The sequence below is a fragment of the Rhineura floridana genome, chromosome 8 (assembly GCF_030035675.1).
Source record: "Rhineura floridana isolate rRhiFlo1 chromosome 8, rRhiFlo1.hap2, whole genome shotgun sequence".
Classification (NCBI taxonomy): domain Eukaryota; kingdom Metazoa; phylum Chordata; class Lepidosauria; order Squamata; family Rhineuridae; genus Rhineura; species Rhineura floridana.
In genome coordinates this window covers 129,102,923-129,116,765 of record NC_084487.1, presented here as the reverse complement: position 1 = coordinate 129,116,765, position 13,843 = coordinate 129,102,923, and the positions used below count along the sequence as shown (strand labels likewise).

Here is a 13,843-nt window from a genome sequence, read left to right as displayed (position 1 = left end):
CATCCCCTGCACTTGATTATGTATGAACAAGTTAAAAAGCACCAATGCCCCATCCTTGGGGGACCCACTCATTATCTCTCTGTTTTGAAAACTGTGCATTTGTTCCTTATCTCTGCTTGGATCAGCCCATCCATGTGCTTGCTAACACTCAAAAAAGAACTCCAAAAGTTAGCTACATAGGACCTAACGTTTCTGAAGCCATTTTGATTCTTCTTCAGCAAGATGTGTTCTTCAAATAATGTTTTCAACCAATTTACACGGAACAGGCATTAAGCTAACTGTCCTGTCATTTCCTGAATCCACTGTTGAACCCTTTAAATAAAAAGAATTACATGGGCTACTTTTCAACCCCTCTGGTACAGAGGCTGATTTTAAGGCCAAGTTATATATTTTTGTTAGAAGATCCACATGGGAGAGCGCATATTGGTGGGGGCAGAGAGTACATGTGTTACTTGTGCACCAATTTTCATTGTGGCCATGTTTTTTAGCTGCATTTTTTTTCTTTTCAAAGGTGCCAATCGGATAGTTTTAGAAGATACCAACATACTGCAGCCAGTAGGGCTGACTGTGTTTGAAAACTGGCTCTACTGGATTGATAGACATCAACAGATGATTGAAAAAATAGACACAACTCTTCGAGAGGGACGTATGAAAGTTCAGGCTCGTATTACCCAACTCAGCGATATCCATGCTGTTAAAGAACTTAACATGCAGGAATATAGTAAGTACCATGTAACATGACAGGGAAGAAAAACTAAATACTCCACGCCATTCACACGTAGGAATTTACTTATTTATTTAAGCTGTAGGTATACTGTTTTAAGTATGCAAGTCTCTAAGCAGTGTACACAAATAATTATACACTTAACAATCACTTCTAATACAATACATTCTTTATTATTTTTAGCTGTATTGAACATTCTCTTGCAAATCCAATGCCTGTTTCAAGTGAACCTTTGCTTCATTTGGCCCAGGGAATGGACTGAAGGTGCATAATGCAGCAACCTTGTTGATGCTAAGCAAGTCTGGTTCTGGTCAGAGATGGGAGATTGCCCTGGGTCCTTGCATATGCCTTCTTGATTCAATGAGTGGAAGTCAGGCTATAAATACAATAAATGAAAACAAAATTATAATGTGGAGAAAGTAATGCACAGTTAAGTGATTTACAAATTCATATTTTACCCCTATTGTATTACCATTTAATGAGAAACACTTTTGCTAATAAAGCACTTTTTTAGACTCCAAACAAGAAAACTTAGACTGTGAGAACTCAGAACAGAACAGGAGACTGAAAAAGTTTCTACTTGTGTTTAACATAAAAATAGGGATAAAACAGGAAATTAAGGAATCAACAACATGCTGACAAGTTTCACTAACATCCTTCTTCCTCTCATGGTATCTTTCTGCCTCTTAAATATGGTAGAGTGTGATCCCCCTCCCTGTGGTGTGAGTGGTAAAGTTGATTATTCAGGAAAGGTCTTCATAGTCTCAGTGCTGAAATTATAAAAATTTCAGGCTTCCCTTCTAGTGGTGGTTTATTAATTTATTTATTGTATTTGTATACCGCCCCATAGCTGAAGCTCTCTGGGTGGTTTACAGTTGTCTCTCATGTGAGTTATGAAGTACATTTAAGGGTATCATCCAAGCAGATGACAGTTATGAAAGCAGAAGACCTGTGGACTAATCCAGGCCTCCTTCACCAGAGACCAATTTCCTGACTTCACAACCACAGTAACATTTAATCAGTGCTCTCGTTGCAGGACCTTGCAGTGTTCCCATTTGTAGTTCTTCATGAGGCCTGACTTATGAGACACACCCTTTCCCTGAGCATCACCATTCAACCTGATGCAAGGAACCCAGGGGTTCTAGCCTATAGTCAGTGCAGGGGCGGCCCATCCATATAGGTGAACTAGGCTGTTGCCTAGGGGGCCAAGTTAAGGAGGGATGTCACATTTGAGGAAAAAGCTACATATAAAATAACAAAAATGTCATTATTTGAATTCTGTGTAGCACTATTGAGATAGTTCTGTCAGCGCAAACATTTCTACTTACCTGATTGAGCAATCTCTCCTCTCCTCCCCCTATGTGCTGTGGAGCCAATTGGGGGTGTGTAAGGGGAGGGGGGAAGCCATGTTCCACTAGTGGGAATCCTTGCAATGGCTCCTGCAGGTGGGATGGTCAGTTGAATCTGTCATTATATCAATTCTCTTGTGCATACAGTAGGAATAGGAATTATTCATAGGGTCACCATAAGTCAGAATCGACTCGAAGGCAGTCCAAATAAAGTGGTCAATAAAAGAAAAATAGCAGCTTTAACTAGGGCCTTTTGGTGGGGGGGGCACAGAGAACAACTGCCATGGGCCTCACCATATGAGAGGGGCTTCATGCATGGAGGGGGCCACATGAATGTTGGTAGTATTGTATTGCTGTCAACTCTGTCAGAATCCCGCTAACCTGAGCACCATAAACTTAATGGGGGGGAAATTATAAAACAAACTCTACTGGCGGTAGTGTCCTTTTCTCATGACAGCTTGAGCAAGATGGTTGCAGACATAGTCAGGGCTAATAGTGGCAACCCAACCATAGTCAGACTTTAAAAAAAATAAATTATATCTTATCTTTTTTTCTCCAAGGAACCCAAGGCAGCTTACATGACAGCCTGTGAGGCAGTTTAGGCTCTCAGAGTCAGTGACTGGCTCAAAGTTACCCAGTGAGCTTCATGGCTGAGCAGGGACTAGTACGTGGATTTCCCCAGTCCGACACTCTTAACCACTACACCACACTGACCCCACATACACTACAGGCCAAAGGTCCTCAAAGCAGAGCCTAAAAACACGATTGTGCTCAAAGCGGCCTACCAGAGTGCCCTGCAGGGTCTCTACTCCCTTAATTGCACAATTCTAAATTATAATAGTCACCAGCTTTTCTTAATTCTCACTGACATAGTTTTCTTAGGCACTCTACCATTATTATTGGCCACAGAATCAGAAATGGACACTATACAGCAGAGAGAAGAGAGACCAGTTAAAATCGTTCCCTCTCTTCTCCGTTGAGAACACTAATTAGAACTAAGAGAACAGTTCTAATTGGACTGGACCAGCAGAGAGAAGAGAGAGAATAGTTCTAACTGGACACTCTTAGCAGGAGAGCATATGGATTCCAAGGAGAGAAGAGGAGTGGAAATAGCAAGTGAACAGCTGTACCTGTGCCTAAGTGGAAGAAGGAAAGGTTACCATGGAGGGGAAAAAAATGGAGGATTTAGACCAGGGGCTGAAGGAGGGAAAAAATGGAGGACCCAGGACCTGTGTGGGAGGGAAAGGGTAAGCATGTGGGTATGGGTGGTGTATTTTATTTAGAGGTGATCTGGGGAACTGAATTGCCTTCTGTGAAATGGATGTTATGTTGGAGCAGAAGACTGTCGATTCAAAGGAGTGGCTTTGTGTTTTGCGGCTCATATGCCCCACTTCAGACTTTCACTAAGGTTCTTAAGCAAGTTACCTGTTTTTAAGCCATCTGTGAAATCGAATGTTTTGTTTGCAGTAGTAAATATTGGGATTGGTCACACCCCCATGGCAGCCATTTTGTTATTGCCCCTGCCCTGCACGTGGCGGTCCTTTTGTGGCAGTGTCCACAAAGTCAAGACAACTTAAGAAAAAATCCACTCCTGAAGAAGTAATGATGTTTATGAAAATAAACTCACAGTTTCCCAAACATTTTTATAGCTACAGATTCCTTTAACTTTGCCAGTTTCCATAGCTACTGGGGAAAGTAACTTCTCAAAGTTAAAATTGATAAAAATATAATTCATTCAACAATTGCGCAAGAGAGACTTGTTGAACTTGCCACAATGTCAATAGAACATGAAATAGCTGGAAAACTGGATCTAAAAGAACTAGCGACTGAACTTTCAAAACTTAACAAAAGTAATATTTTAAGAGCACAGAGTGCTTTTGATTCAGAGTATTTTGTAATTACAGGTTAAAGTTCATTGAAGAGTTTTCTTAGTTCTTTCTATATTGGATGTGGTGGTAATGGCCGTTAAAACAGGATAGAGTATTGGATGAGTTTGGATTTGTAATAAAAATGATAATTAACATTTTTAATGCATTTTTGTGTGAAATCAGATTGAATTATCATCTAGCTGTTGCGTACAAATATACTCTGAAAATGGTGTGTCTCTGTTTTATCTGATTTCAGAAATACAGGTTGAAGAGACGGATAGACAGACAAACTGAATAATTATGCCTTTGTTTAAATAAATATGCTTAAACATTAAATGGAATATAGGGGCAAAATGTTTCCCAGTTTCAGACCAGAGGGGACATTTCAATGTTTGAGAGAGTACTGGGGGCACCAGTCACAAAATGGCCACCATGGGGTGTAGCGTAACACAAAATTGGCATGACCACTGTCATGGTGGAGCTTTCCCCTTAATTGTATACTAGAAAAGGCTTGACTTGTTTTATTTCTGCCTGCCGTATAGCTGTTAAAGGCACAAGAACCTTGTTTTTCCCCAATGCCAACCCCAAATCAAAGCTGATATCCTGTACTTAATTGGATGGAAGCCCCATTAAACAAAGACTTCCTTATGAGTAGATATGTATACCATTGCACTGTAAGTTAACTATACAGTGAATTCTTAACAGGTCCCTGGTTTTTAGCTCCTGCAAACCATGAGACACATACCTAAGCCTCTTTGCAAAGTGTTCACATTTGCCTTTTGTGGGGAGGGAGATTCTTTAACATTCACCCACACTTTTTGTGTGGTATTTGTAGAAAATAACTTCTGCATATAACTACTTGATCTCAGGCAAACTATCACAGGAATTCTGCATCCTGGATGCTAGGAGAAAGGGCAAACTATGGAGATTCCAAGGACTAGAAAAAAGACAGAAGCAGGAAAAGTGCACTGAAGGGGGAAGATGGACACCGGCTCTTTAGGACTCTGGGGATTTCGATTGCCTGGTGTCCAAACAAGTTGCTTACCACTCATAGCTCTGACTTCACTCATTAGCTAATAATACTGACAGGCAGGAGCAGCCAAGCTGGCTCATTTCACAGAAATCACTTAGAAGGATACCTGTACAGTTTGCTCCACAACTTACTTCCTTACTTTACTTTTTTAAAAAAATGAAAGCTCAGATTCTGGGCCTGCTGGGGGACACACTGAAGGCTTTTGCAAGTGCCATGGCAGCAGCCCCCGCTTCCTTCAAGTAAAGCTAAAACTCCACAGTTCCCATGTTTCAACCCCCTTGCAACATCTCTCCTTTCCATGCACGTGCATGCACACAGACATGCACTCAGCAGATTCTTGATTGTGGGGCTATGTAGGCAACCTTCTGCCCAAATGCATTCCCCACAGTCACCAGCTACCCTATTTTAATTGTCATTTCACTGTCACACATTCTCTCATCTCCCTAATAACCAGCCACACTCCTGTAAGATTCACTACAGCAGCTCATCAAGTCTCTCACGCAGTCTCTTCTGTGGACGGCACGTACTGTTGACTTGCCCCAAGCTTTGTAGCTATTTACAAAGCTTTCCTTTCTCCTCAAAAGACAAACACAATTGCTCCCTTTGGGCTGAGAGATGTCAGCCCATCACCTAAACTTCATCTCCCCAAATCCCACACACGTCATCTGGTTGTAATTTCATATTGTACTCCACACATGGTCAGAGTTGACTTCATATTTCTATAAAGGAGCCATAGCATTAAAAATAAGTTCTGATACTAAACTCTGGCAGGTGTTCAATCAAATTAAGCCCTTATCCATGTTGCTGAAATACTTTGTTCTTTCCAGAACTGATATTTCCAGAGGCAAGTTAACCTTTCACAAGAGTTTGTCCACCATTAACGATCACTATCATTGAGGAATTCCCTAATGAGTTTCTAAGGAGTCCTAGGGCTACCTGGGACATAATTTGAAAACCATGGATATACGCTGTATTTTATTTTGAAAAATAGTTTCAATATATAAATAATTATTTTTCACTCTTATTTTGCTTCACAGGACAGCACCCCTGTTCCCAAGATAATGGTGGTTGTTCACATATTTGTATTGTGAAAGGTGATGGAACCACGCGTTGTTCCTGCCCAGTGCATCTGGTCCTGCTTCAGGATGAACTTTCTTGTGGAGGTAAAGCACCTTTCCTTCCTTCTTTTCTTTCCTTCCTTCTTTCCTTCCATCCATCCAAAGTGGCACCATTTCCCCTATGTAAGTTAATGTCAAGATGTGTGAACCCACTTCACACCCTGTTTTCAAACGTGTAATTAAAGTGGGAACCCCAAGTAGTACTATCCATAACTAAAACCATGTCATTTTAAATCATGTTTAAGGCACCTCAGGGGGTGGGGAGGATTTATACTATAGAGAGAAGAAGGGGGGGAATGCAGAAGCTTGTGTCCATCTCTTGAAATCATTGTTAAGCAATATGCCCCTGTAGTCTGAGGCCAGACATTTTTAGGGCAATTAGCATTTCCCATGTGTCTTTTGACACAGGAAGCATGAGGATTTTGACATGTTCAACCCATGTGAACCTATAGCAAGCATGTCTGCATACAAGGTAATTGCATACTGGAACAAGGTGTTCCAGGCGTCTTTCTCTAGACATTTAATGTTATGCTAAAAAGTGTGGGTGTGCAAGAGAGAGAGAAATCTCCAAACCCACTCTGCATATGATCAGTAGTAACTGTAGGTTGCGCTAACTAACTATGAACAGCTGCTTTGAGATTATGGTAGTTGACTAGAAAGAGTTGGAGAAACCCTCACTCTAAAAACAAACCTTACTGAATTCAATTGTAGAAAACATAACTAGACACCAAGTGATGGTGCATCTATCTGCTGTACATTGTATCCCTTTTAATGCCTTCATATAGAATTATTGTAGAACATGGAACATGAGCTTCCTTCTTGAACACATTGCACCAAAACCAGCACTCTTCGTGTCCAAGTGAAACTTGAAGACATCATAAGGGGCTGCTTATTGTGCCAGCAAAACCGGTACAATTGTGTGAACATTTTTCCCCAGGTAGCATGCCATCACATGGGTTATAGCGCCATCTAGCGTCCGAAGGCAAGAATATATTGAAGTCAAGACTTGTGGCATCCAAGCCCCTCCCACTCCAGTTCATTCTTGCCTTTCATCCAAGGCATCCAAGTGTTATATCTACTGTAGTGTAAGGATTTAGGGCAGTGGTTCCCAACCTGGGGGCCGGGACCCCCAGGGGGGCTGCGAAGTAATCCAGAGGGGGCCATGAACAGTAAAGAAATGAATTTTTTTTTAAAGTCTTCACTCCCTCTACACTGTCTGCTTTCCACTGCCGCTGCAGATGACACCTCCCCCTTGCTCCAAACGAGAGGGGAGGCCTTTTGCTGAAGCTCCAGAGCGTCTTTCAGGCGCACTAAGGGCAGACATCTACCTATAAAATACATGGCAGATGCCAAAGGAGGCTGAGGGTGGAGCTACCAGGAAGAAGAGGGGATTACTATCACTGATTCCCATCTCCTTGCACTGCCGCTACTGGCAACACCTTTACTTAGAATGAGAGGAGAGGGCTTTTTGTGAAGCAAAAAGAAGCAAGCCTGCAAAGAAAGGCTGCTTTCCCCCTTCCTTCCTGGCAGCCAGCCTGGGGGGAGGGGGTCACAAAAAAAATCAGCTTATAAAGGGGGTCCCATACGCCTAAAGGTTGGGAACCACTGATTTAGGGTTCAAGTGTAGTATACGAATTTGGATTTTTAAGTTAAGTGTGAGAGAGTGTGTTGGGACTGGGGCTGTTGCTTTTTGTTTTCCCCTCTTTTTTACCTTAATTGTCTCTTGTTTTGGGGGTGGTTGTTTTTCAATTGTTTTCTCCCCCCCCCCTCATTTTTCCTCACTCCTTGTGTCAGGGACAGCAGAGGCTGTTCCCTGCCTGGGGTCCTCGTTAGGGACAGAGGAGACTGCTGCTGCCGCCTCTGCTTTAGCAGCGGCAGTGGCCCCCCCTTCTCCCTGTGGCTGAAGTAGTGAGCTGGAAGCTCGCGGCAGCAGCTTCAACTTGCTCAGCCCTTCTTCTGCTCTCTCCCCTGCTGGGTGCTTCACAGCAGCTTCTTCCTCCACAGCTCGCTATTGTGGCTGCTCGGAGCTTGCCTGCTCGGGAGTAGAGCTCGCAGAGGCAGCTCTCTCCGTTGGAGGCAGCTCTCTCCGCGGCTCACTACTGCGGCTGCTCAGAGCTTGCCTGCTCGGGAGTAGAGCTCGCGGAGGCGGCTCTCTTTTTCCTTTGCAGTGGCTCTTTCTCCACTGCTTGCTACTGTGGCCGTTGGGAGCTTGCTGGCTGCTGAGGTAGGGCTTGCACAGGTGGCTCTCTCTCTGGAGCTCATGGTGGCGGCTCTCCGGAGCTCGTGCCAGCAGCTCCCTTTTATTCCTGGTGGCAGTGTCTGTGGGGTCGTTGTCTGTTGCCACTCCCCCCCCCAGTGGCTAACGTTATATCTGCGACAGACGCTGTTGCTCCCTTGTGGGGCAGAGCACTGGCACTCTAGGTGGGCGCCACTTTGTTCTGAATTTTTTCCACTTTTTTTCAGCCGCCATTTTGCCTATCTTTTCCCCGCCCTTTTTGTTAAGGCCTATTTGGCCTTAAAGCTCTTCCACTCCCCCCACATACTTTTGCATCCCTTGTGTGTTGACTGCATTTAGTGAGGGGGATGTTAAGCATGGATTTGTACTGTTTAAAAATAAAATAAGAATAAAAATAAAACAGAAAGTGAAAGAGAGGCCGAGGAGGACATGGAGAGGTTTCTACATATATAAGTGCACAGGAGCAGTACTGCACCTTCGCTGCTGTGTGCGTGTACTTGAGCTTGATCTTCATCGTACTTAGTCGCCAGTGGTGCGCTTGGGGGTGTACTGCTCCCCTCATCCATGGACGTGTCCTAGTGCCCCATCCACACCGCACCCCACTCCTCGTGCGTGTGTTGGTGACAGATACTGCACGCTCTACCTTTGTGCGTGTATACTGTGGCGGATCAGCGGGCAGAGGCAGCCCATGCGACGGGCGAAACGGCAGTGCAAGGGCCATCGCACCGCAATTCTGTAAAGCACAAGCAATCCAGACTCCGCTCCAAGGCTGTTGCTAAGACCAAACACTTGACTAGCCGCAGCTCCACCAGGCGAGCATGATACGTGTCAGTCCAGGCCTCAGAGGAGGCTGGCCAAGAGAGATTCAGTTGGACATTGCCAACTCCAACCATCGGGAAATCCACCTGGATCCTTTACTGTGTTCTTCTTTCCGATGGTGGGTGACTATTCGAAATCTCAGCAGGGGAACTCTGTTCCAAGAACCAGACAGGACTGTAATAACCACAGATGCCAGTCTGACCGGCTGGGGGGCCCGCTGCAATTCCCGCTTTGTCCAGGATGTACGATCCAGGTCAGAGGTCAGTCAGAGTATCAACTGGCTGGAGCTGAGAGCTGTCCGTCTGGCTCTTCGTCGCTTTCAACCAATCTTCCTTTTGGAACATGTTCTGATTCGGATGGATAACACCTGCATGAAATCGCACTTGAACAGGCAAGGGGGAACTCGGTCGCAATCTCTCCAGGCGGAAGCAGCCCAGATCTTTGGCTGGGCTGAAAGTCATCTGATGTCGTTGAGGGCAGAACATTTCAGCAGAGTTCTGAATGTGACGGCCAACTGGTTCAGCAGACAACAGGTGATTCCAGGAGAGTGGAAACTTTACCCGGCCGTGTTCGACCTCCTTCAGCATTGGTTCGGCATCCTCTCAATGGATCTCTTCGCTTCCAGCCACAATTGCCAGCTGCCCTGGTACTTCTTGAGGTATCTAGAAATGAATGCGGAATCTGTAGATGCACTGCTGACACCTTGGCCGGATGGTCTTCTGTATGCCTTTCCCCCGATACCTCTACTGGGCTGGACACTGAGAAAACTGCGACACAAAAGGGTTCAACTGGTCCTGCTAGCTCCATACTGGCCTCGCCGGCCGTGGTTCTTGGTCCTCCTCTCACTGTCTGTAACAGACCCTTGGAGGTTGCCAATCAGGCCATGTCTTCTGTCACAGGGACCGATATGGCACCCAGATCCCGACTGGCTGAGTCTGACAGCTTGTCATTTGAACGGAGGCAGTTGATTTTCACAGGACTATCACAGGAGGTTGTGGATACAATTCTGGCATCTAGAAGGCCGTCAACGAATCAGATCTACCCGAGTACTTGGTCCGCCTTTTCCAAATGGTGTGCGTCCGACAACTTCCAACCTTCTCAAGCCACTATACAGCAAGTGCTGCAGTTTCTACATAATGGTATGAAAATGGGACTTAAAGCAAACACCTTACGTCACCAGGCCTCCACCATATCGTCAATTTTGTCCGTTTCCTCTTCTGGCGTTCCCATGGGCTCGCACCCGCTCATCAAATGTTTTTTGAAGGGAGCTACTCTTCTTCCTCCGACAGCGTGTCACCATTTTCCTTCGTGGAGTTTGCCAAAGGTCCTGCAAGCCTTGCAGCGTCCTCCCTTTGAGCCCCGTAAGTCAGTTTCATTCAAGGTCCTGTTCCTAGTGGCGGTTACCTCGGCAAGAAGAGTTTCAGAGTTGGGTGCATTATCATCAGCCCGCCATCTCTGCATCTTCCATGAGGACTCAGTGGTATTGCATCCAGATCCATCCTTTCGTCCCAAGGTCTATTCAGCTTTCCACTGTAACCAGGACATTGTTCTTCCTTCATTTTGTCCTAAGCCCATCCATCCGTTGGAGAAGGCCTGGCACTCATTAGATGTCCAGAGGCCCCTCAAGACCTACCTGTTTCAAACCAAGGACATAATATTAACAGATTCACTGTTTGTATCCTTTCACCCAAAGACACTGGGTAAAAAGGTTTCTGAATCCACCTTATCTTGTTGGTTGCGCTCCTGCATTGCACTGGCTTACGAGCCGCTTAATCCTCCAGTGCCTGGTAAGATTAAGACGCACTCGACTTGGTCGGCAGCCACTGTGTCTGCTTTCGCAACCAACGCACCTCTTGCAGATATTTGTAGGGCGGTGGTATCGTCTACTCCAGATTCCTTTATCAAGCATTACCTCTTTTGGAAGGCGTGTTCTGCAACAGGTTCTTTCTGATAAGTAATCAGTGGGTGGTCCTTCCCTGTTGGGGCTGCTTTGGTACATCCCACGTGATGGCATGTTACCTGGGGAAAATGGACCATTGGTCTCATCTGAAGGGTGGTTTTCCCAGGTATCATGCCATCACGGCCCTCCCTGTTGGAGGATGCCTGGGTGTTTTGTACCCACTTTCAAATTATTACTGTTCAGAGTTCTACTGTTTTAGATTGTGTAATCGAGTCAAGACCTTTCTAGATCTGTTAAGAGTGAATGCTGTTCTGTGTTAATTAGGACAGTGTCTCTATTTTCCTTGCTGGTAGGCCTGTTGGCCCTTTGTACTTTCTCAGATATCTCACTTCGGATTCGTCACGAATGAACTGGAGTGGGAGGGGCTTGGATGCCCCAGGTGTTGACTCCAATACATTCTTGCTTTCAGATGCTAGATGGCGCTATAACCCACATGATGGCATGATACCTGGGAAAACCACCCTTCAGGTGAGACCAATGGTCCATTCTCCAACAAGATATTGAAGCTAAACTGCTTAGAGATCCTTGCAGACCTGAGAGACTATAATCTTTCTCTCTTAGCTTATTTGCTTCTAGGCTCAGGGCCATGAAATGGAAGCATTTCAGGCACTTACAGAATTTACTGCCATGCCCTACAGGAGGCTACCAGCTTCAGACAGTTGCTTTCCACAAGTATGTAAAGGCAACCATCATAATGCCTGAAGAAGGCTTTGAAGGCATAAGATTTTATGTAGGATGGTTGCCTCTTTCTGAGTAATCCATGATAGCAAGAAGCTTAATAGTCAGGTGAGATGAGCAGGAAAGATGCAACTCAGAAGATTAGACCAAAGTGCTCTCTCTTTCCAACAATACCCAGGAAAGCATTATGAGTGCAAGTAAAATGCATACCTTTGAGAAAGAAATTTCCACAGGATAGTCCATACTTCTGCCACAGGTTTATAATGTTTTCCATTTGGTGTATTGCCGAGAAGTACCCTAAATTACTGTTTAGAGTTTATATGCTATATTTTCCCTTCTAGTTGACATTAGAATAATGGATCATGGTTTTCAACTTATATCTAGGTTTATAACTAAATGGTACAGATTGCAACTCATCTGTGTCAAAATAGCTAGTGGATTTCTCATTTGCAAATGAAGACAGGAAAGAGTAAGAAAATGTTACAAAGAGTTCTGTAGTTGGCCATTCCCTCTTCAGATTTAAATCCCCCCTTCTCTATTTGACTGTAGCACTTTGAAATCTGTCTGTAGCGAGAGAAGCAGGGAAAGGCAGCAGGAGGGAGAATGAGCATGAGGCCTGTTCAGAATATCTCCTTGGGGACAATCTCAGGGGATAAAATAATAACAAATATAAATTGGCCCATTATCGGTGCTAGAGTTATTTTATTTAATTCTGATTTTATTTTAAACTCCTCAGTGCCTGTTCCTCTTGGAACCATGCAGATCCTGAGATGCACACATTAGAGCAGAGCTGGGGAACCTCTGGCCCTCCAGATGTTGCTGACCTGCAGCCCCCATCAGCCCAGCAAGCATGACTAATGACCAGGAACGATGACAGCGGTAATTCAGCAACCTCTGGAGGACCAAAGGTTTCCCACACTCTCATTAAAGGCTGTGTCTGTCCTGCTGGGTAGATCCATAGTTTCGTTTGGTTATGCAATGATGTACAGCCATTACAATGGGAGAGGCAGAAGTTGGTTATTCATCAGTTCACAATTCAAAGAAAGCCTAAGTTTTGCTTTTCCATAAATATTTTTGACACTTGATCAGACATTTACTTACTGTTACTCGTCAGTTCCATTCTTCTGAAAAAAAAAAACCTTTTTTGTAACAGAACCGCCAACATGCTCTCCTCAGCACTTCACATGTTTCACAGGGGAGATTGACTGCATACCTGTAGCTTGGCGTTGTGATGGGTTCACGGAATGTGAAGATGCTAGCGATGAGAGGAACTGCCCCATGTGCTCAGAGTCCCAGTTCCAGTGTGAGAGCGGGCAGTGCATTGATAGTACCCTTCTGTGCAACGGAGAAGCAAACTGCCAGGATAGCTCAGATGAAAAGAAATGTGAAGGTATTAATTCTTCCAGCACATGAAATAAACGGTTTTAAAATCAAAATCTAGTTGGAAATGAAAGGAAACGGTTGGGGAACAGTGGCAATGTTTAACACAAGCTTGAAAAAATTGTTTCAAACCATGAAAATCTCTTTGAAATGAATAACCTTTTCTAACAGACACCTAATGTTGTATATATTCTGTGCAACAACAAAAAGTATAATTCTGAGTCCAGGAAGTCCAGTTCCTGTACTAAGAATTCTTGCAAATGGAGTGAGTTCGCAGTTTCTCTTCTGCAGTTGTTACCATTTTGGATATTTATTCTGATTTTGTTGAACATTTCCTGAAATGGTTGATGGAAGAAAAAGCTGGAAACCAGAGTACATGATGAGAGGATGATTTTTCTCTGTCATTGATATACAGTGGTCAGTTCATCCCGCACCCAACTCTGTCTCTTCTTTTGCTTATAGAGACTGATCTATTCCCCCCTCCTATGGTTTTAGATAAAATGTAGTAGGGTACAGGAGTGGTTTCTGGCATTGATGGAGAAGGGGGGATTTGAGAGTAGCCCATTACCTGCCAGAGCCCCAAGAACCTCCAGTGTGCACAGTGTTCAGATCTACAGGCTTGATTAGAACTGAATCCTGAACTAGAACTCTCGTAATACAGTCTGTTGTCTACATTTT

At 44.4% G+C, this 13,843-nt stretch overlaps 1 protein-coding gene across 4 annotated transcripts in view; it reads left to right on the top strand.

Annotated features, from left to right (window-relative positions):
- The window catches only part of LRP6 (LDL receptor related protein 6), a 173,508-nt gene that overhangs the window by 145,745 nt on the left and 13,920 nt on the right, over nucleotides 1–13,843 (top strand). For all 4 annotated transcript variants that reach the window (XM_061582494.1, XM_061582497.1, XM_061582496.1 and 1 more), the window contains 3 exons: nucleotides 512–721; nucleotides 6,012–6,137; nucleotides 12,939–13,175. In XM_061582494.1, the coding sequence (XP_061438478.1) occupies nucleotides 512–721; nucleotides 6,012–6,137; nucleotides 12,939–13,175 (573 nt within the window). The remainder of the gene's footprint in view (nucleotides 1–511; nucleotides 722–6,011; nucleotides 6,138–12,938; nucleotides 13,176–13,843) is intronic.